The sequence below is a fragment of the Plutella xylostella genome, chromosome 3 (assembly GCF_932276165.1).
Source record: "Plutella xylostella chromosome 3, ilPluXylo3.1, whole genome shotgun sequence".
Classification (NCBI taxonomy): domain Eukaryota; kingdom Metazoa; phylum Arthropoda; class Insecta; order Lepidoptera; family Plutellidae; genus Plutella; species Plutella xylostella.
The window spans coordinates 8832894-8857471 of NC_063983.1; the positions used below are offsets into that span (position 1 = coordinate 8832894).

At 41.0% G+C, this 24578-nt stretch overlaps 1 protein-coding gene and 1 long non-coding RNA gene across 11 annotated transcripts in view; one reads left to right on the plus strand and one right to left on the minus strand.

Annotated features, from left to right (window-relative positions):
• Positions 1-24054, plus strand: part of LOC105393087 (atypical protein kinase C) — a 199360-nt gene extending 175306 nt beyond the window's left edge. For 8 of the 10 annotated variants that reach the window (XM_048623491.1, XM_048623485.1, XM_048623490.1 and 5 more), the window contains 10 exons: positions 13331-13416; positions 13785-13984; positions 14376-14535; positions 14889-15109; positions 15736-15916; positions 17142-17354; positions 18552-18719; positions 19433-19548; positions 20191-20314; positions 20709-24054. In XM_048623491.1, the coding sequence (XP_048479448.1) occupies positions 13331-13416; positions 13785-13984; positions 14376-14535; positions 14889-15109; positions 15736-15916; positions 17142-17354; positions 18552-18719; positions 19433-19548; positions 20191-20278 (1433 nt within the window). In that variant the 3' untranslated portion in view covers positions 20279-20314; positions 20709-24054. Of the gene's footprint in view, positions 1-13330; positions 13417-13784; positions 13985-14375; positions 14536-14888; positions 15110-15735; positions 15917-16293; positions 16414-17141; positions 17355-17624; positions 17722-18551; positions 18720-19432; positions 19549-20190; positions 20315-20708 lie in introns of all 10 variants that reach the window. The other 2 variants (XM_048623477.1, XM_048623472.1) reach the window with 2 other exon arrangements.
• On the minus strand, positions 689-2581 carry LOC125489052. The gene is made up of 2 exons (XR_007266702.1): positions 2122-2581; positions 689-1281 (listed from the first exon to the last, which is right to left on the minus strand). It is a non-coding gene; the product is annotated as an uncharacterized LOC125489052 (long non-coding RNA).
• Positions 24055-24578: the final 524 nt, after the last annotated feature.

A 24578-nucleotide genomic window follows, 5' to 3' on the forward strand; every position in this document is an offset into this window, starting at 1 on the left:
GCTACGAGAATTTTATGTCAATTTGCGGGGGAATTTACGGTTTCTTACTCCTTTTTGGAAGGTAAAATTATGAATAGTTATCGATAGTTTCCTCGCTGAAAGTTTAATGCGGCCATGGCCTGATTTAACTGTTGGTGTTGTTTTTTTGTATAGAAACCGATCTGGAGCCAAGTCAATCTCACGGGCAATGAAAAGGTTCCACTGAGAAAAGCATCAAATTACTCCTAAACGGAAAAGGCTAGCTTAATGACGCCTTCTGCAACATTGAATTACATTTAACAGAGCATCAGAATATTACCAACTAAAAATGGTAATATTTTGTTTAAATTGTAATGTAGCAGTTCAGTTGGAGCGGGTCTGGACCACCGGGGAGCGACCCCTGGGTGAATCGACCTCTCTGGCCTCCCCCGAGAGTAGGGGTTGGATGCTATATTAAATATGTACTTACCCTAATGACTACTGGTTTCCTAGTGCTTAGGGCTGGTACTGAATATCTCTCGAATGGTGTATACCGGGAAGCGGTCCTAGGCTAGCTCGAGTCGGTGCCGGGCCTCTGAAGGAGTCTCCAGTCACCCTGGGAGATTATAATATGACCGTGAAGCGGTCCTAGCTATTCTATCCTTATTCCTGAGGCCCCTGGAGGGAAATAACCTCGGTAGGTGTACGGGATGGAAATGAATAACACGGATTACAATATACAACAATTAGGCGGGACTGGCTCCGCTTTATTTACAATAATAACTTATATGTCTAGTACTTACAGCTTGTAACTATATATTCACCACACAAATGCACAAATAAGGATATCTATTAAGTATATAACTATTTAAACAGGGCCCTGAAGGGGCAAACGCGGATTTATAGCAAATAGTAGGAAAGGATAAAGGGTACAGGATCTTGGGCTAATAATTGCAGCCGCGCCGCGCTCGAAGCCTCAGTCACAACGAGGGGGTAACCAAGCTGCGCCTATCGAGACCAGATCGTCGCGACGCAGGCTATAGATACATAAATACAATAAGGGTGAGTGGGAAGGAAGCACGGGATGGGAGCTGATCAGACGCCGGAGCTGGAGTTGACGAATGGTGCCGGAGCGGCGGTCTTGCGGTGCTTTATAGGTGCGGCGGCCGTGCCGTCCCACTTCCCCTCTGGTCACCCGGAGTGGTCTGTGCGGTGCCCCACCCCGCGGCGTTCTTGTTGTTGGCTCGGAGATGCGGGTAGGTGTGTTGAGCGTTGTTGTAACGACTTCGTTACATTCTCCCCCCTCAACGGTAGAATTTTTACCTGATAAAAATTCACAAGATCTGTATACATATCCTCCGTCATCGCTCGCCGCACTAAAGTTCGGATTTTCGAGTCAAACGTCAAGTCAGTACTCTTATATGGTTGCGAAACGTGGTTCGTAAGAGATGACCTAACAAGAAGGCTACAAGTATTTGTCAACAAATGCCTTAGACAGATACTAAAGGTATTCTGGCCACGAACCATCTCGAATACGGAGTTATGGAGACTGACCAACCAGAGGAGAATTGACTCGGAAATCCGGCTTAAGAAGTGGAGCTGGATTGGCCATACGCTGCGGAGATCCGAAGACCATCCACCCAAAATCGCCCTGACAAAGTGGGCTGCATCTGGCAAGCGAAAGAGGGGACGGCCAAAAACCACGTGGCGTCGCACTGTCGTGCAGGAGGCAGCCGCCCTCGGCATGAGCTGGCACGAAGTCGAAGGCATGGCACAGGACCGGTCAGAGTGGAAATCTACACTTCGAGCCCTATGTCCCTGATTAGGGATCCCAGGACCTGATGATGATGTATACATATTGTCAAAGGGGATTATGCGGTTAAACGGTTATTTTTACGGGATTATTTGTGCATTCGGTATTATATCTTTATGCTATTATTACAAGTTACATTATTTCGGTATGCAGTATGCATTATTATTTACTTTAGCAAAAAAAAACAAGATTATAAGGTTAATAGTACATGAGCATTTCATCTTTGCTTAGGGCAGGTAAATTCGGACGGAAACGGTATATTCGGGATTCTTTTCTGTATAAAAGATTGTGAATATTATGTTTTTACGAGAGCATGAGCAAGGATAAAATGCATAGTTGATTTTACTTACATTGTAAGGTTATGTACAACTTATTGTGTACTCGGTATACATTTTACTTCTTATATAATATAGTTTCGGTTGTTTACGGATGCACTTTACTAAGTTCTTTACATTGCAAATCACTTAAAAGTTAAAATTTATCCGGCGCATGTGCCCTTGCGCTGCTGAAATTTACTCGGTTTGACACTTGACAATGAATTAACAACCAAAATTCTAACCTATGTACGTTCACAGAGTAACGTATTGGGCTGCGTTCAAAAATATTACAATCCTTATTCTAAGTCTGAGCAAAATTTTTACCTGTGACTTGGATGTAAAAAGGTGGTTGTTATACGTTTAACATATCTGTGTGTCTATTATTTACTTATATTATATTATACTACGGACGGACGGTATTAAATGTGTGCATTTGCGTTTACATTTTTACCTATTTCTATATTTTTAATACAGATTGTGGTTTTTCGGTTGTACATATATAATTAATTAAATTACTAATTATACACATTTAATAAGATTTATACGGTACGGTACGGAATGACTAGGTCATAAATATATAAATGTTTTAACTTTTTACGGCTATTTATCTTCGATCTTCATTATTGATGACTGAGGGTAGATTTGGAATAATCGTTTCGTTCGGCATCGCATGAGTACCGCGGCTAGGCACATCTGGCGATGGGTGATGACGTCGTCGGTAGGTAACTTATTGCTTCGGTTCGGTGGAATTTTGTTGCGGCGAGTTTGATGACGATGATTTTAGTCGTTCTTTGTACTTTTTCATATGATGAAGAACATCTTTGTACATCCCGGGCCAGTAGTATGTTTCGGCAATACTTTTTAATAATTTTGTCGTGCTTAGGTATTTTGTTTTTGCTTGTCCATTATGGTGTTGTTCGATAATCGACCTTCTTTTCATTGTCGGAACGCATATTTTCCATTGGGATTGTGCGTCTATCTTGACCCCGTATCTTGGAATTACAATTCGTTTTTGGAGTGAGCCGTTTTTAATCGTAAATGTTGGGTCATTTTCAGGTGAATTTTGGGTTTCGAACATTTTCCTCTCGAACCATTCTTTTCGTTCCTGGATTGAAGCTGTGTCGGGATACCTTGGTGGATGTTGTTGACTAGGTATTTTCTTGTGCTTGCGGGATTTCGACTTACTTGGGCCGTTGATTTTATTATTTTTCGGTGGTGTTGATTCTTGTGCGACGACTAGCGGTTTCTGTTGGTTATTTTCTTGGATCTCTTTCGGTGTATTTTCGGTGTTATTTTCCCAGACTATTGTGGCTCCTGCTTTTCTAAGGAGATCTATACCTATGATGATAAGGTTTGACGGTGAGTAATGTGGTAGCACGAAGAGTTCGTGTGTTATTTTTCTCTGCCGGATCTCAATCGCTGGTTCTATTCTGAGCTTCACGTCCATGGCTCTGCCATCTGCGATGGTTACTCGCATCCCTGTGACTTTTTCTTTATCGGCGTTTGTCGAGTTGTCTTCATAGATATTTCTACTGATGTACGATCTGGTGGAGCCTGTATCCACTAGTGCTCGGTACGTGATTCCCCCTATTTTCACGTCTTCGAAGATTCGGTATTCCGGTCGGTTTTCTTCAGCGGTTATGTTGGTGTCTCCGAATTTGGTTTCTCTTCTGCAGCAGTTACGCGTTAGTCTTCCGAGGACTCCGCATTGGCTACAGAACAGTACTTGCCTGCCCCGGCATTCCTTGTGTGAGTGGCCTGTTTTGCCGCAGTTCCAACAGCATGTGGTCTTGTCGTATTTTTCGTGTATTTTACGCGGTTCTGGTGATCTTTCTGGATAGGTTTTCGGTGTCTGGCGGCGTCGGTCTGGTTGGTTGTTCCACTGTTGAGATGAGGATTCTTCTGTGATCTGCTCGTACTCGGCTGCCTGTCTAATTAATTCCCCGAGGCTGGTGAAGTCTTGCTTCTTGATGTAGTACTTGTAACTCGCGTTCATGTTCTCGTATATTCTTTCTTCTTTTTCTGTTTTGGTCATTTTCCCATATCTTCTCATCAGGGTTTGTATGTCGGTCAGGTAATCGACGAAAGATTCACGGTGGTGTTGTTTGCGTGCGATGATCATCTCGAGCAGGTTCTTCTCGTATCCCGCCGGGTAGTAGAATAGTTTGAAGTCTTTTAGGAAGTCCTCCCACTTGTCCCAGGTGTCGGAATTATTTCTATACCATAATAACGGTTTTCCTCTCAGCACTTTCGGTAGTACCTGGAGTAATCGGTCCTGCGGAACGTCACCTGATGACGTCAGTTCATCCAAACGCTCGATGAACTCAACCGGGTCGCATGCGGTGTCGAACGATATATTCCATTCCCTCACGATGGACGACAGGTTCAGCTGGCTCGTGGTTTTGGTCTGGTCTTCGGATGTCATCTCGAAGGTCTCCTCCTCTTCTTCTCTGGTGTGGTCGGCTAGCTGTTTTCTTAGTTTGTCTACGGTTAAATTTACGGTCGGTAGCTTCCTTTCCTTGCTCTCCCTTATTAATTCCTCTTTACTAAGGTTATAAATCCAAGACGTTGGCATTTGATGTTGTGTACTTATTATCTATTATAAAACCGGGCCAGTTTGTAATCGGTTATGAAAATTTAATAAAAAATACCAACAAAATTTATTGCTCTTTACTTTTAAATTGTAATTTTTGTTAAACGGGGTCGGTCGGTCGGTTGTCGGTCTATTTTTAGAATGATTGCGGGTAGGTAGTTAAATTGAACGGTAAGTCGGTCGGTTGGTTATTTCTATTGGTTTAAGTACGTGTTATTACGGGGGGCTAAATAATATTAGATTTTTAAGTTGGGCGCCAATGTAATGTAGCAGTTCAGTTGGAGCGGGTCTGGACCACCGGGGAGCGACCCCTGGGTGAATCGACCTCTCTGGCCTCCCCCGAGAGTAGGGGTTGGATGCTATATTAAATATGTACTTACCCTAATGACTACTGGTTTCCTAGTGCTTAGGGCTGGTACTGAATATCTCTCGAATGGTGTATACCGGGAAGCGGTCCTAGGCTAGCTCGGGTCGGTGCCGGGCCTCTGAAGGAGTCTCCAGTCACCCTGGGAGATTATAATATGACCGTGAAGCGGTCCTAGCTATTCTATCCTTATTCCTGAGGCCCCTGGAGGGAAATAACCTCGGTAGGTGTACGGGATGGAAATGAATAACACGGATTACAATATACAACAATTAGGCGGGACTGGCTCCGCTTTATTTACAATAATAACTTATATGTCTAGTACTTACAGCTTGTAACTATATATTCACCACACAAATGCACAAATAAGGATATCTATTAAGTATATAACTATTTAAACAGGGCCCTGAAGGGGCAAACGCGGATTTATAGCAAATAGTAGGAAAGGATAAAGGGTACAGGATCTTGGGCTAATAATTGCAGCCGCGCCGCGCTCGAAGCCTCAGTCACAACGAGGGGGTAACCAAGCTGCGCCTATCGAGACCAGATCGTCGCGACGCAGGCTATAGATACATAAATACAATAAGGGTGAGTGGGAAGGAAGCACGGGATGGGAGCTGATCAGACGCCGGAGCTGGAGTTGACGAATGGTGCCGGAGCGGCGGTCTTGCGGTGCTTTATAGGTGCGGCGGCCGTGCCGTCCCACTTCCCCTCTGGTCACCCGGAGTGGTCTGTGCGGTGCCCCACCCCGCGGCGTTCTTGTTGTTGGCTCGGAGATGCGGGTAGGTGTGTTGAGCGTTGTTGTAACGACTTCGTTACAAAATTTCAAATTAAATGTTTGAAAAAATTGGGGTTGTTTGGTGTCGGCATTTTCTGTGTGGAACGTTTTCATTGCCGGTGAGTGTATAAAGAAAGAAAGAAAGAAACATTTAAAGAAATAGTGGTTTGCATTTAAATATTATGAAGATCCTGTTTAAATCTAACGACGAAGACGCTAATGTAGCTTTTTAAGTTTACAGTATGTTACGAAAAAAGAGGCAGCGGACAAATTAAATTGGCTTTGCTTACAACTAGTATACGCCATTAAGTAATATTTGCTTTAAATTAGTTTCATGTCGCGTGTGCTCCAGCAATTTTACGTAAACAAAGTAAGTCTACAACGAACCTGAAGGGTCACTCTACCTATATATGACGAAAAATTTCAGAGCTTTGCGGCGCGAGCCACGACTCTATCTTGTTTTATTAAACGTGTCGATTGCACGACAACTCTCGTTCGTTCGTATTTCGTGAGTATAGACTAAACCCTCCGTTTATGTCAACAAGTTTATGTGTGCGGAGATCTACCGACACTGCAGTCTGCAAACTTCATGGCTCACAGATAAACAGATGGAGGGTTATTGTTGTTGTTTTGTTTTTTATATGTTTTACGAACGCATAGCCAGTCTCAATTTGGATATCAAAGAACAAAGCTAACTCTGTTGATAAAGTATGCGGATTCATCGTAAATAAATTCGTGCAAAATAGTAATATAATAAAGAAAGAAAGAAAGAAAGAAAAACAATTTATTTCACACACTAAAGAAATATAATGTATTTAGAAGGAGGCATAATGCCCAGCATTGGACGAATACCATCAGATGGTAGTTTTTAACCGAGGCAGAATATTTTTTTATTCTACAACCGTCCTTGTATCTAACAAAGATAGTTCTTGAGCTTCCAGCACGGCAACCGAGCAATAGACATAAAAGTCTACAGTAAGCACAACACTAGAAGTGTCTCGGAAGTTGTGCAAACACCTGCGAATAGGCAATAAGTACTGCAATAGCCGGGGCGGTGTAGCTATTTGAATATGAGGGCGGGACATTGCGGTATGGTTCTTTCCCCCTTATTGTAAAACGTAGACTAAAGATAGTTCTGTTTTATAAAGATATAAACTAAATTAGAAATAAAAAAAAGAAACACTTTGTGCTCACAACCTTAGATAGAAGATTTTAAACACAGTCAAAATCAATCTATGGATAGCCGTTTTCAATGCAAAGAAATATAAGAGAGCTGAGGGGGTGAGTGGTTAGACACAATTTAGACAAAATTCTGCCTTTGAAGTGCCTGTAAATAGTTCACAAAAGATGTAAATCTTCGTTGGACAATATTCTATCTGTAATGCTCGGTGGTGGAAATATGAAGCGGTTAGAATGTATGGAAAATATATCTAAGTCATTTGACTTTCCGTGAGACATTTGCATGTGAATGCTATCTTGTGAATGTATTAGGCGGCCTCAGGAAGGACGCCTTAAAAGGGACGTTTAAAAAGCAGGAATAGGCTGGTTTAAAGAGGTCGTTTTAAATTATACCTTCCTTTAGTCGTTAAGAATGGTTTTTAAACAGTTTTTTTTAATAAAAAAATACCTAGAATTATATAAGTATTAGGTACCTACTATATGTGCAGTGGCTCTGTGTATCCAAATTTTATTTAAATCTCTTTGAGCATGCATTTTTATGGAACCGTTAAAAATGTTAGGTAGCTAAATTTAATATGCAGATTTGTTTAGGCTACTCTGCGTTCGACATTTAACATGCCAGCGATACGATAACCCGGGCTCAGTGATCTATATCGCATTCCATCAGCTAAAGCTATCGATGGTTTTATCGCGTTTTATAACGCTCATAAAAACGATAGTGAACGCGCTTTTTGGACCCAATGGCTGATAAAGCCTACGTTTTCTATTTCCGACTTTTATGTTTAGTACTTTTGATTATAGTTCTCTAGTAGATACTAGGAACATTATTTCTTATTTAGGTGCAGTGTATTTTATAAATAGGACGTACTTACTTACTTACTTACTCCGCTGGCTCAGCGACCCGAAGTGGATCTTGGCCTCAGTCACAAGAAGTCGCCACTGGTCTCTATTCTGCGCAGTCGCTCTCCAGTCGCCTGCCTGTAGTTGGCGCAGGTCCTTGCCGACTTCATCGCTCCAGCGATATTTGGGACGGCCAACTGGTCTACGACCGCTTAGTACTCCAAGGTAGGCCCTCTTGGCAGCGCGATCCTCCCCCATCCTTTGCAGATGACCAAACCAACGGAGTCGCTGGGATTTAATTTGACCAATGATGTTTGGCTCGGAAATCAGGTCTTCGATTTCCTGGTTCTTCCGTACTCTCCAGCTACCATCTTCCCTCCTAGTTGGTCCGAGCATTTTCCTCATCACCTTTCTTTCCGCAATCAGAAGTTTATTCTCTTCCTTGAGAGTGAGTGTCCAAGACTCAGAGCCATGCATCAAGATCGGCCGGATTACGGTTTTATAAATTCGGATCTTGGTTTTCCTGCTGAGAAGCTTTGACACTAGCACTTTATGAAGAGCAGCGCTGCATCGGAGGGCGTTTTGTACTCGGGTGGCGATCTCCTGCTCCCTTGTGTTTGTGTCAGTGATCGTACAACCTAAGTATTTGAATTTGGCCACTCCCTTATAGGCTGTCTCTCCCACTTGCAGGTTTTTCCGTACCCCATGGTTGCCTCGGTGTCGTGTCATGTGGAGGTATTCGGCCTTTTCTGTGTTGATTCTGAGCCCGACCCTGTGAGCTTCCTCTTCCAGTATTTTGGCAGCTTCTTGGACCTCGCGTTCACTCTCCCCCAACAGAGCTAAGTCGTCGGCGTATCCGATCACCTTGTGCTGTCCATTCAGTTGTACTCCGCCATCATGTGTTAACACTTTTTGGATGACATACTCCAACACCAGATTGAACAGCACGGGTGACAGGGCGTCTCCTTGCTTGAGCCCGGTTACCACGGAAAAAGCGTCAGTCAGGTCACCGTTCACCTTTACGCGCATCCTACTTATGCCCGTAGCCACTTTTATCATGGACACTAGTTTCTCCGGCATTTTAAATACTAGCAGTATTTTGAACAGTATTTCCCTGTCTACACTGTCGTATGCCTTCGTGAAGTCCACAAAAAGTGCGTGAATGTCTTGCGCGTATTCCCACTTCTTCTCCATTAGCTGTTTAAGCAGGAAAATCTGGTCAACGGTGCTACGATTGCGTCGGAATCCACACTGGTAGTCTCCCAGAGTCTCTTCTGCATACGGTTCCAGTCTGCGTAGCAGTATGTAGGAGAGGATCTTATAAGCAGTTGGCAGCAATGCAATACCCCGGTAGTTTGAGCATCTCTTCCTAGATCCGTTTTTGTGGATGGGGCAGATAATGCCAACATTCCATTCGTCCGGCTGTCTTTCTGTGTCCCAGATCTTCAGAATCAGCTTGTGTATTCGTGAAAATCTAAGTCCAATACGTCTAAGGCTGCCTGCCTAAATATGACGTAGGTATATTAAATTTCTCTTTTTTTCCTATTTATTATTAATGCTTATATGAAAATAATTTTCCTGAAGCACAAAGTTAAAAAGTTGTATGATTCCATGAATTTTTGGATCAATTTATCAGAGAACAACAAAGTTTTGAAGTTAGATAGACATTCAAGATATTAAGGTTTTCCGAGATTTTCTTACAAGCTTAGTTGAAGACTTTGTATAGAAGTAGAAGACATGTTTTTGCGTAAGAGTATTCTCGAGTATTCTCGGTCGTCCGCTCCGGAACTAACACGTCTTGTTGATGAATAGTCTCTCAGCAACGATCAAGATTGATCGCGCGGCGTCCGGGTAGAGTCGTTCCACGAGAGGTCTTGATACTTTCCGCGTTTTTGTAATAATTCAAGCTTTAGCTTGGGTCGGGATTCGTAATGCTCTGTACTGTTCGGGTAAATAAATATAGGTAAATTGGCTTATTGGATTATTTAAGTAGTTGGTAAAGTTGTGGTATGGGATTTCTGAGGATTTCTTTTGAAGGAAAGAATAGGGATAAATGTAGGTCAACTACATTATCATTCAAATTGAAAGAAAAATGATTTAATAATTCCTTAAACATTTATTATCACTAAAAAGTGTTGGATGTGCAATTGATTCATACCTAGCAAAGAGATAACATTTGCGATAACGAAATGGCTATCAATTTGTGGACAAGTAAAATGTAATCCGTCCAAGCAACACGCTTTAATTTTATAAATGTCCTGCTCTCTAGAAATATCTAAATACCTAACAGGTGCCGTAAATAAATAAAAAACGATTTGATCTAACATTAAGGGTCGGCAATAGGCAATCGAGGGTTGGCATTGTCATAGAATTATGTAGTAAATGATGCTCTACAGCCTTGAAAAAAATCACACAGGTAGCCGAAGAGTCTAGCTAGGTGCTGAATCATTCGAATTTAAGTAAATGCTTATGGATAACTGTAAATTAATTACGAAAAACCAGTAAATCACACTCCCGTATTGTAACAACTGTGTCGTAATTATCAAGAATTTTCATATGATTCTTATCAAATTATAAAGATAAATGCTTGGACTAGGCGCTAAATACCTTGTTTTTTAATAAACACACACCTATTTTGTGTAAATTAATCCCAAACTTGAGCAATTTTTTTCCCTCAAATCTTCATACAAATATCTATGGCGGCTTTCTGTGTTATAAAATCATAAACACAAGCGACGTTTGACTCAGTCGGCCGGTGGCCTCCAAAGAAGGGTCACGTCGGTTTAGGCGGCACTGACAGCTCGCGATCTAATTGTGTACAGACACAAAATCACTGCACATTGGTTGTCATTGCACTTTTTCAACTTTTATGACACCAACATAATTTGATTTGAAATTGAGGAAGCATAATTCTTATACTATATTCAATAAATTAAATGATAATGTTTTTTATTAGTTAAGTCCATGGTACTTCTTGATTAAATTATAATTATTAATGCCTAACTAAAACTAACTAATATAAAATTAAAATTAAACCAAAAAGAAGATGCTGGCCAGATCGCTGCCACTGTCGGGTAGGGTACCCAAGACGCTGGCCGCGTTACCCCGCTATATAGCGATGCTTAGCCTTTGTGATAGGTAGGTAAGTGCCAGCCCTAGGGTCCCTTGAGACTTCTATTAGTCTGCTGCTGATGTCTTTAAAAAGCTGACGTGCCTCCGGTCCCCACGGCCCTGGGATGAGGAGCAGGAATATAGTGAATGGATCTAAGTGATGACAATACGTAGGAAGATTAGGTTAGGATTCAAAAACACAGTCTCATGGTGCTGGTTGAGGCATGGTCTCGTGAGGATCTGATGAGGGCAGTAACACGGAGGTGACTGAATTTTATTTCAAAGATTTAATAGCTAAAAGCATCGAGTTTGGGCGCGGTGGTAGCTCAGTCGGGTAAGCGCCCGCTTCTCACGCAAGAGATGCGGGTTCGAATCACGGCGCTGACATGTACCAATGAGTTCTTTTAACTTAAGTACAATGTATACCATCGCTCTAACGGTGAAGGAAAGCATCGTGAGGAAACCTGCATATCTAGATTTAGCACATCTAGATATGTGAACCCACCAACCCGCAGTGGACCAGCGTGGTGGGAAATGGTTCAAGCTTAGGAAGGCAGTTTAGATCTTGGGGATATGCACAAAGGTTCCACTCGAGAGAGCCAGGTGCAGGTACTTACACCCCCACAGAGAATAGAATAGAATCGAGTTTGGGCTATTAAGTATGTTTTTCAAAGAGAGAGAGAAATATATTTTAGGTTTCCTCTGGATTAGTTAGGTTTACTGGGTTTACTAAATTCATTCGTAACGTAAAATTGTCAATGACGGAATTTCTTCTATAGACAGTAGCCACTAATAAAAACAACGATATATGGCGTGATTTGCAAAAGTACCTATCTAGTCAACCTGCCACGGGGTGACTTCGGTGGGTAACTCAGAATAATCCTACTAATTATATGTTATTGCATCAATAATAAAAAATTCAAGAAAATATTCAAAGTTTCCATCCTCGCTTTTCACGCACACAAATCACAAACTCATGCCTTGTTCTAGGAGCAGGGTCTACCCTGGTGCATTTCCATGACCACTTTTCATTAGCGTCCCACCGGTTTCGATGCTCAGCGGAATAGCACCATTAACCATTATTATTCTGAGATATCATCACTTCTTATTCTGAGTTACCCAACATAAAATCACGCCATCTATTGAAATCATTTTTTAAATTAGGATTTGTCTATGGTGTGGTCCCCAAATTTAAGGGTAAAGCCAAATAATTATATTTTAACCTTTTTTTATACCTATAATATTAAAAGACCTATTCAACGATACCCTACCTACACTATCAAAATAACCGGAAAAAATATCAGCCCCAATTTACTTGTATGGGAGAGGGAGTACCCCAATTTTTTTTGGGTACTCCTCATACTCGGTTCTATGCGTAATATCAGCTTGATATCTTTACCCGTTTCTGAGAAAAAGGGCAGTGACAGACAGTCAGTCAGACAGACGGACAACAAAGAGATCTTATAACGGTTGCTTTTTTCCTTTTGAGGTACGAAACTCTAAAAATATGAAAAAATATTATTCTGCCACCAAAAAATATACTTACAAACATACATACATACAACAATCAAAAAACATTACTCTCCTCCTTCGGCAGTCGGGTTAAAACAAGTGAGACTGATTCTGAACTTTTGTTCTACGAGTTTTAAAAATTAACCAAAAAAACCTTTATCATAGAAACTTTATTGACACGTGACTTTTTACCATGGAAAACGAATTTTTTTTTTCGCGTTTTTGCAAAACTCGTAGAACTAAAGTTGTTCAGAATGACCCCTTGAGTCATCCCCTTTCGGCTTAGTATACCCTTAGTATAACTTATTATCTACACTTTAATACCTGTAGTTACCTTTCTACAAGTAAATACCACATTTGTTTAGAAATCTAATCGGGTTCCGACCCCTATTAATTTCTACTCTTTCCTGGTGCTTACCAGTGTAAGTAAGAATTATACTTACTTACCCTCAAATCACCCAAAATGTACTTGAACATAATTGTCAATAAAGTTGGCGAGTAAAAGTTTATCGACCCACTGTGCAAACTTACATGTGTGCGTGTCACTGCGTGTGCTGTGTGAAGAGCATTGAAAACCCAAAATTGGCGCGGCACGTCACCCTGTACGGGGCCTTAATGAATCTGAAGCGCATGCAAATCATCGTGCACCGTGATTGGTTATTAGGATCATAACTGTGGCCTCTGATTGGCTGTTCCATTATTCCGGTTTGAATTCACAATGGCGGCGCGCCACCGCATTGGTCGGTTGAAATGCTAATGGCTCATTAGCTGAAATGCCAAGTGTGGCTGTTTGTATTTACATGTATTCGTCGCAGGTCTGTAATTGTTATTTTGTATTAATATTGTGGTTTGTCTGTTGTTTCAGGTAGCATATACAGGCGCGGCGCGCGGCGGTGGCGGAAACTATATCGCGTCAATGGACACATTTTCCAAGCTAAGCGCTTTAATAGAGTGAGTACCTTGCTTATTGTATTACTCTTCTCACAATAATAATTCGTTATTGCACAAAAAAAACCTACCTACATTTCTAAATAATATTCGTTCTATCAACGGCTATCGATTCTTCCAAAGAGTGACACACAGCTACTTCATCTTGTAGATTTCAACTATTGTCCCAACTCCCATTTATGTTAGGACCAGCATAGATGTGCCGAAAAATTTAGTAAGCTAATGATAACCCAGGTATATACCAGCACAGTTGACCCCAACCCACGTTCACGCTGAACTTATTCAGGCCTAAACAGCCAGACAGCGCAAAATTAACTGCAAAATCCATTGACGTATTGACAAAAACTAACCCACTATTCTTCCATCCCCAGCGCGCGTTCTGTGCCTTCTGCCAAGACCGCATCTGGGGGCTGGGGCGGCAGGGCTTCAAGTGCATCCAGTGCAAGCTGCTGGTGCACAAGAAGTGCCACAAGCTGGTCCAGAAGCCATGCTCCAGCGAGCATGTTGACCCTATTGAGGTCAAGGACGAGACGAATGGGGAGGGCACGCTGCCGAGGGCTTCTTCTGTCAGGTGAGATGGGTTTTTATCACTTTTATTCACTATTACACTTTATACCAATCTTTTTATATTATAACACTAGTATATTAAAAGCTTGTCAGTTTCTTGGGTAGACATTTTCATTTGTGTGAGGGTACTCAGAGGTGTGTGTGCTTCGACAGCTCGGTAGTGCCATATCTAGCCACCATGCAAAAAAAAAGTTGCACCTGGCTAATCCACAGTCTGCAGGAATGACGCCCTAAGACTATTGTAAGATAAGGAATGCTGAGGACAGCTATTCTGACGCTCCTTGTATCTATATCCAGCAGTCGATATAGATTGCTGGCTGTCCATTCCTTCTAGCTCTTCACCTGCTCCAATTGTCTCTATTATTTGTTGATAACTACCATCTCCCCATCTCCAGATCTCGTGCGGACCCCGAGCCGCCGCTCCCGGACACTCCGCCGGCGCCGCCCGCCGCGCCCGCCGTGCGCAGCGAGGACCTGGAGCCGGGGTCTCAGAGACAGTACAGCCTGGACGACTTCGAGCTGATTAGGGTCATCGGACGCGGCTCTTATGCTAAGGTATGAATTGATAGTATGCCACGTCTTCGAAAGCAGCCTACCATGACTAAAGGATTTAAAATTTGTATCATAGAATCTGGCTCATATGTTAAGGTAGTGACATTACAGGCTGGACGAATTTTAGCTGATCAGGAACATTGGACAATCCTCACGGCCAATGAATCCATCATACACAATAATATCTTATAAAACGTAGCATTTGTTTCATAAAACGTAGTTTTTACATTGATAACAATAAATTCATATTGGAACGTTGTTAGTGATAAATGAATGTAGCTTTATCTAAAAGCGACAGATAGGACCAATATGGCAATCAAATAATAGTATACCCATACTTCTGTTCCCCTCTGCAGGTGCTGATGGTAGAACTCCGGCGCACAAAGCGCGTGTACGCCATGAAGGTGATCAAGAAGGCTCTCGTCACAGACGACGAGGACATCGACTGGGTGCAGACGGAGAAGCACGTGTTCGAGACGGCCAGCAACCACCCGTTCCTGGTGGGGCTGCACAGCTGCTTCCAGACACCGAGCCGCCTGTTCTTCGTCATCGAGTTCGTCAGGGGCGGCGACCTCATGTGAGTAGACTGATATACGGGGTGTTGCAAAACGGGTATACAAAGCCGAAAGGGGGTGACTCAGAGGGTCATTCTGAAAAACTTTTGCACTACAAGTTTTGAAAATTCAACAATAGTGCAAAAAAATATAGGAGGGCTGATAGGCTAGCTTAGGAGTGGTTAGATGTCATACATAACATACCTATTACACATACGAACAATGAAAAAGTGCCAGTGACAATAGCACCAAATTACTTCTAAACGGAAAAGACTAGCTACGGTCTGAAATCTAGCACATCTGAATAATAGAAATTAAAAACGTCAATATTTTCGTCAAAAACAAAATTTAAATGTTAATTAATATGTATAAAAATTTAAGTAATATGTGTCTATACTAGTATTTGTGTAGATATGTTAGTTGTCCGATACCCATTTTATCTTCTCTGCCTAGTTAGGGGTCGGATTGCCGTGTGTGAAATGTACCCACGTATTTATTTAATTATTTACTAATATCTAGTTTAGATTCTGCTGGCTAAGCTGAAATTAAGGGGATATGTGCAAAGGTTCTACTCGAGAGAGCCACGAATAGGAACTTCGGCCCCTCTTAGAATAGAATACATTACTAATATCAACCTCCTAACCCGTAGGTTCCACATGCAGCGCCAGCGCCGCCTGCCGGAGGAGCACGCTCGGTTCTACGCGGCGGAGATCTCGCTCGCACTGCACTTCCTGCACTCGCACGGCATCATCTACCGCGACCTGAAGCTGGATAATGTACTGCTGGACCACGAGGGGCATATTAAACTGACCGACTATGGGATGTGCAAGGTAAATGTGTAACCAATTTGAGTGATAGCATACAATTTCGATAGTCAAAATGCGATTTTGCAAAAGCTGACTACTTCCGCACTCTGCAAGTGGCAAGTAGAAGTATTGTAGGCATGCTTTATGGTTCCTACTGCTGCTACACGGGTTCGTTATAAACCTAGATAAACGTCACTATATTCGCTATAAATACAGCGCTGTGATTGATAGAACGCGCATTACGAACGAGTTCATCGACGTCGATAGTAAAGCTATGTAGGGGCCGCAGTCAATATTGCAACTTATAGTAAGATCGGAGCGTGACGGCGACGTGACGGCGACGCGACGTCAGCGTGTCCTTTTAATACATGGAATACCATATGAAACATCACACATAAGAGATCTCGCTCGCGCTGCACTTCCTGCACTCGCACGGCATCATCTACCGCGACCTGAAGCTGGATAATGTACTGCTGGACCACGAGGGACATATTAAACTGACGGACTATGGGATGTGCAAGGTAAATAGACACACTAAACATTGTCTGCAGGAGAACACGATTTGGACAGTCAAAAGCCCATTTTGCAAAAGCTGCCTACAAGTGTCTTACAGGGCAAACTTCATGGCTCCTGCTGCTGCTACACGGGTTCGTTATCGACGTAGATAAACGTCACTTTATCTCGATTCGCCATAAATATGAGTTTATAGACGTCGATAGTGAATCCGTATAGCGGTTTAAATATTGCAACTTATTGTAAGGCCGGGGAGTGACGGCGACACGACGACAGCGTGTCGTTCTAATACACGGAGTACCACATGAAACATCACACGCGAGAGATCTCGCTCCCACTGCACTTCCTGCACTCGCACGGCATCATCTACCGCGACCTGAAGCTGGATAATGTACTGCTGGACCACGAGGGACATATTAAACTGACGGATTATGGGATGTGCAAGGTAGTATTCTAAGTGAGAGTGGCCCCATCTGAGTAAGATTGGTTAGGTTAGCTACGTGGTCTCAGATTTACAAATACGACTAACAGAAATCAACCCTTTTTGGATCAGATGTAAGGGACTCCAACTTGCTCGCCGATCTCCCCTAGCCTTTATTGACGAATTACGATTTGCGTGAAGGATGCGTAGCGAACATTATCGCAACCTTGGAGGAAGCTCATGTTCGACATAAGATGTCGTTATTTGTTTCTGGTTTTTTTACCATTTACTAACCCTCCCCTTCCCCTGTTCCAGGAGGGCGTCCGCCCAGGCGACACCACGTCCACATTCTGCGGCACCCCCAACTACATCGCGCCGGAGATCCTGCGCGGAGAGGAGTATGGCTTCAGCGTGGACTGGTGGGCGCTGGGCGTGTTGACGTACGAGATGCTGGCGGGCCGCTCGCCGTTTGATATTGCCCAGGCGGCGGATAACCCGGATCAGAATACTGAGGATTATCTGTTCCAGGTTTGTGCCTCTAGAGAAAACTGTCATATTGGTATCAAAATCGTTAATATTGGTCTATAGAGGTCTCAAATTACTTCATTTAGCAGCAATACCAGGTATATTGGTACCTAAAGTTCGCCCCGAAACGCTCTCATACGCAGTCTTCTTTTGAGAGCGTTGGTAAGTAGACCATGGACTAGCGTTTGTCAGGATGGTAAGAGAGAGAGCGTCGGCTACTATGTAGCTGGTCCGAGGCCGGAGCGCGGTCAGCGTGGACTGGTGGGCGCTGGACGTGCTGACGTACGAGATGCTGGCGGGCCGCTCGCCCTTCGACATCGCGCAGGCGGCTGATAATCCGGATCAGAATACTGAGGACTATTTGTTCCAGGTTGGTGCTTTTATCGCTTTATCTCCTCTGCTAGCCTCTACAGAAAGTAGTATTTTGTGTTTATCGGTGTCCAAATCATCAATATTGGATTTGTGGTTACTAAAGCCATCATATAGCGGCAATTCGAGCCAAATTAGTACCTAAAGAACGCACCAAAGAGGTCGCACATGCAACCCTAGCTCTTCTAAGAATGTTGGTAACTAGAGTTCGACCAGCGTTTTTCGGGATTGTTAGAGAGCGTCTCGTCGGCTAGTATGTAGCTGGTCCGAGGCCGGAGCGTAGTCAGCGTGGACTGGTGGGCGCTGGGCGTGCTGACGTACGAGATGCTGGCGGGCCGCTCGCCGTTTGATATCGCGCAGGCGGCGGATAATCCGGATCAGAATACGGAGGATTATTTGTTCCAGGTATTTTTACCCCTTTCCTGTATAATTATACCTACTGGTCATGTCAGTAAATAACTGTTACCAGCTACTACAGCATAATACGCTAATTCCGCTAAATTAATAATTCGTAACATTTAGATATTATTTACTATTCAATTTTCATTTTCATAATCATGCCTTCTTATATTACAAACTATTACGTTAAGGTATCGACATAAGTACTTACACCAACTCTAAAACCCGGTCGAGTCCGCAACCATGACAGTGCATTTACACTGTTTCGGAAAGGATCGGTCGATCCGGAGAAAAATGCCATGAAACCACAGATGAATCTCCATAAGCAACTTTTCAAACTTCAACTTTAAATCCGTTATTGTAACAACTGCATTAGTTGTGTCAAGAAATCGCACAAAACGCTTATTTTAACATGGTAATACTTCTCCACAGGTGATCCTAGAGAAGACGATCCGTATCCCCCGTTCTCTCTCCGTGAAGGCTGCATCAGTTCTCAAGGGCTTCCTGAACAAGTCGGCGGCGGAGCGGCTGGGCTGCGGCGAGAATGCCTTCCTCGATATACTGCACCATCCGTTCTTCAAGACTATTGATTGGGAGATGGTAAGTCATGGCTGATTTTCCATCAACCGTATAAGTCTGGATAGAAGGCTGGATAGCCTACGTGTTAGATTAAAGTAATATGCTAAATATGGATTAAGCTTGTGTAAATTCCATAGGTAATTTATTGACTTTTAGCTATACATATAACTCTATTCGGCTACTGTTTTCATCATCAGCTTGCATTATTAGATGAAGCTATGATCTTAGCGTTCACGTTAGCTAACGCACATAAACTCCATGCTGCACAATAACGGATCGCGTCGGATCATCTAGTGAGGATCCTGCTATTCTTCTAATATAACATATTTTGCGGTTGTAATTAAATCAAAACTTTATTATTTATTTAAAAGATTCACCAACAAAGATTACATTACATTCATGCTTAATAAAAAAAAATCACAGTTTGATGATAAATGCATCTTCAATAACAGGCGAATACAACATGCATTATAAGTAATAATTAAATTAAATTGTTAAAATTAAAGCACTAGTAATTTACAATTAAGTTATAACAAAGTATAATTCATTGAAACAATTATATCAGAATAGCATTAATTGGCAATAAATAATTGAATTTACATTGAAATTAAGAGATTGATTAATGTGTAATAAAGTTTGTCATATCCTTACGAAATAACTTCCGTATTTACACTTTAGCTTTGTCAAACACCCTCTATGTGATTCACTTACCTAACACCCTGTATCCCCCTCAGCTGGAGCAGAAGCAGGTGGTCCCTCCGTTCAAGCCGCGGCTGGAGTCGGAGCGCGACCTCGCCAACTTCCCGCCCGAGTTCACCGACGAGCCCGTGCACCTCACGCCCGACAACGAGTGAGTATATTAGCAAATATATTAAAAAGAGTACATAGAGTTGTGGTAGCTTAGTCGGGTAAGCGCCCGCTTCTCACGTCAGAGATGCGGGCATGCGTGAGTGGACCAGCGTGGTAGGAAATGGTCCAAGCTTAGGGGTTCGACTGCCGGCGCTGAGTGGACCAGCGTGTTAAAAAATGGTCCAAGCTTAAGAAGGCAGTTTAGACCTTGGGGATATGCACAACGGTTCCATTCGAGAGAGCCAGGTGACACCCCCATATAGAATAGAGTACAAATATCAGCCCCGGCCGGGGATCGAACCTGGGACGGTATACGAGTCAGGGTCACTAACCACTACACCATTCAATAGTCAAAAATATACTGTGTCTGGTGTAACAATGGGTCGCCAACTCACCACGACGCGACTGGATAAAAATAATCTTTTATATTCATAATGCATTCTACAGACTTTTGACTACAACAAATGTAAAATTTCGTAAGAACCTGTAAACCGTTTGTCTTTTTTGTTCTTTTTGACAAAAAGCATTGATTATGAAAGTATATTGAATCATAAGATCAAGAAAAATTATCAATATGATTCAATGCACGTATTTTACTAGCCAGCGCTAGCGCCCTATAATTGAAACTGTTTCCGCATTGCAGCACGGTCATAGCGGACATCGACCAATCAGAGTTCGAGGGCTTCGAGTACGTGAACCCGCTGCTCATGTCACTGGAGGACTGCGTGTGACAGCACGCCTGCCTGCTGCATCCGTATCCGGCGCAGGTGATTATGATTATTAGTCAAATTAAATACTTTTTTGTTTTAGTTTAAGTGATGTGGTCGCGTGAGCGTTGATAATGTGTTCTGAAATATTGTGAATATTTCTGATAGTAGTTTTTTTTTAATTCAAGACTTAAAACTAAATAAATATTTTTAAAATATAGTCGTAGCTCATAACAACAGGCGCCTAACGCCTTTTATTATCGATACAAACGGTATGTATCTCAGGTACACTAGTTACACTACCAACTACACTAAGTCCCCTTGGATGCGAGGGCTGAAGCGTGGGGGGGAATGTGTCAAAATAAAACCGCGGGATGCCATTAAACTATGCAATGGTGTTATTCGTTTATTTATACATGATTTCTTGTTTACTTATGTATTTTTAATATTCCAGGCTTACGGCAGCTACGGTGCCGAGTCGTCGTCCTCAGACTACGACTCGGTGTGCTCCGAGCTGCCGGCGAAGCGCCCCACCCTGCTCCAACACATGTTCTGTCTCCCTCTCAACTGACGCAAGCGCGCCGCACCCCCCCGCAAATAACAGGAAACATCCCTGTGAGACATCAGTGTGAAACGTGACACGAAACATCGGCGTGAAACGTGATGATGTCGAATCGCGGGTTAGGAAAAACATCGGCCTGTATTTTTTTTAAGTTGTTTATTTTAAGTTGCTTAAGGTTTTGGTCTTGGAGTTCGTGTATTATGATGGTATGCTAGTGCGATGAAGTGGTATCGTCTTTGATCTGCTATTTGTATATGCAATCATGCTATCATATTTTACTGTATCTTTTATTTAATTTTGTTTTGTATTTTTCGTTGTGCACCTCGTTGTTGATTGTGACATTAATATAAGTGAATTCAGCACGTATTAAGGATGATTTTGAATGATGAATATTTTAAAAGACAGGTATAAAATCACGAGGAGGTTTTTTCCTAATAAAGGGTGTTTGAACGATATATACAAAATAAAGTTGGACTACGGATGTCGGTAGGTATATACATATACAGTATAATGTGCTAAATTAAAATCGTTGTAAATCATAAGTAAATACTTATTACTTTATCTTCTATCTTGTAACGTTATATTTTATTGTATCTTCATCCTCACCTATTACATAAATCTTGATCGCCCAAAACTATTATTATGTAATCTTACTCAAATTTTAAATATAATACAGACAGGATATAAGGGAATTGAAATGATTTAATCAAAAGCGATTTATATTGTTTTCACAAACCGCTAGTTTTGGTGCTCTAAAGTTTATTCAATTGAATTTTCATATAAATTAAATTAAATTCATTCAGAGTATATAAATAAATATATGAAAATGACTAGCTATAGGATGCAGCGACGTCTTACATTGTCTCACTTCCTATTATGTCTATAATAAATATAAAATTAGACGAAAACTATAAAATATAATATAACCAGCCAAAGTCTATGTCACTTTGGTGTGAAACGCGCTTTTGTAAATAAGAAATATTAACAATGAAATTAATCATATTATGTACAATACAAGAATATAATAAGACTTAATATTTTTGAAGGTTTGTAGCGGATGTACCTGCTAGCATTGGTCTAATACGACGGAATAAGATCGGAATGTAGAAAGTGGTAAGATAATAGGTACTTAATTATATTATAATATGTCTTAACCGATCCAGGGCTGCGACATAGATGCATTTAACGATAAGTGATCGCTAAATTGTCGCAACCCTGAGTCTGGTTACAGAATAACGCTCCAGTATTTATACGAAAAATGTATCGATATTTGTTTCGAGCAATAAAATAAATGGTAGAACATTCATTATGTATAATAAATATATAAAAATTATGTAAACAATTGAGACAGATTTGCTGCCCAAAAAAGCACGAATGGAATTTAAAGTAGAAATCTGACTGTTCGCGGTCTAAACTCCATGCGGTTAAAGATGGGTCTCTCACATTCACACTCAAATTATTGACACATAACGCTTAACTTACCCCCATTTTTATAAATCTGAAATAGCCTAAACTTTCACAAAATGTAAGAAAAACGGTTAAATTACCTCTCAAGTTAAAATAACTCGATTTAAATCGGTCGTGAAAAGGTAAAATTGGTGGCTTACATACAATATTGAGTGTAGTGTGTACTGTCTGTCATTAACTGTATGTGATGTGTATTAATTAAAACTTATTACCCTTATCCAAAAGTTAGTATATTCCCTTAGCCTAGTTCTAAGCTAGTACCTACTGTAGTTATCTATTGAAGCGTCTGATAAACATGTATTTTCCAATGGAACTATTTACTTACCTTGTTTTGGCAAAAAAAATGTATCAGGATGAGAAATTATGAAAATATTTGTTAAGCAGCTAAAAGGCATACCTAGCCGTAACACATGAACACACTTGGCTACCAACACACCATGTATTGACCCAGTCAGTATTATTTTCACTACTACATATGTATTACTTTTACTCAAGTATTCACATGCATTGACGATTCAGTATTCCTAGGATGTATGTACATAAAGACGCGTCTTGGTAATTTACATGTTCCTCGCACCTGCTAATGTAATATATTATATATTCCAGTACCTAATAGACCCTGTTGCCCTTTCTAGCTATTGTCACACCCGATTAGGTAGTCAACGAATTTTATAAAAAATAATTGAGCACTGAAACATTAAAGTCGTGTAAATGATTAACAAGTAAAATTAAACAAATCTCTAAAGAAATACATTGGTTATTGCGATAAAATATGATAACTATTATTGTTAACGTAGATGAAAAGACTTATTGTATAAAAATGAGAATGTAATGAGTAAACGAGGTGGAATCGCGACGGACTCGGTATTATGTACTCTATTCTAATAGTGGTAGAGGATCTTTTAGACATTTTGCACCGATATATAGATCTCGCTACTCACTCCCGGCGCGCCGGCCACTCGTCTCTATATTCAGATTCATATTGTCTATGCTGTTATATTTTATCGATGTTTTTCTAGATATTTTAAGCTTTTTGTTGTCGGCGTCAGAACATATTGTAAGCCTGCGTATTTAACGGATTTTGTATTAGATAAGTATTTAATTATTGTTAAGCGACAATATTTTCGTCTATTATTATTAATGCTTAAGTGTAATTTAGTTAACATTCCAATGTATCTGAGTAAAGTTATGATTACTTGCGTTCTGTACTAAAGTTATTAAATAAATGTTACATTGTTAAACATCACATAACAATAAAATTATTATATTACTGTTCCATGTATTGCTTAAGATTATCTCTGTTTATTCATTAATTTAAAAATTATATTTGGGTTCAGTATAGATAGTTTTATATATTATGTAGGTACAATTGAACCGTACTAACTGCATGACATGTGAATTTTAACAATTTTTACTTATATCTTAAGAGGAATTGTTAGTAAGCTATCCCAAGACCACCATTATGAACAAAATAAATCTTAGTTTCTAAGTTTTTTTTTTTAATTCGTTTACATGTGTTGATGTATCTTAATATCTGTTCATTGAGTATCTTACCATAAGATAAACACAGTTACTTCATAAATTAATTTCCATACAATAGCAGTCATACTGTTTATATCTGAAACACCAACAAATACTTACAGTTAGTTACTTAACGTTATTGAATGTGGAGGGCTTATTGCATGGAAGCAATTTACTGTCAAATTAGACTGGAGACACAAAGAAACTCTACTATTCTGTGCTTAATTTAAATAAAGAATGATAAACTTAAGTTTTGTATTTCATTTACTACCCATGATGTCTGTTTTCACAAGGAATAAGTGTTAAGCGACCCCTAGACGATGAATTATATTGCGCATTCTTCAATATAAACCCTAGACCAGTGTTTTTCAACCTGTGGGTCGCGACCCCCTGGGGGGTCGCGAAGCTTCTGTAGGGGGGTCGCCAGAGGTCGAAAAAACTGGGTACTTTAGTAAAAAAAAACAATAAAGACAATACATTTTTACTTAAGTACTTTAAAATTACTCTTACTTTAACAAAAGGATAACTTATCAACATTTAAATATGTTTTAAACAATAAATAAAATCCTAAGACGCGCATTACCTAATGCGAGGGTTGAGCTTGTTTTTATTAATTAATTTATCCCATCGTGGATCTGTTTGAGTATACCAGACCACATCTACACAGTAAGGCAGATCATACAAAAGACCGAAGAGTATAATCAGCCTCTGTGTCTAGCCTTTGTGGACTATGTAAAAGCCTTCGACTCCATCGAGACCTGGGCAGTTTTAGAA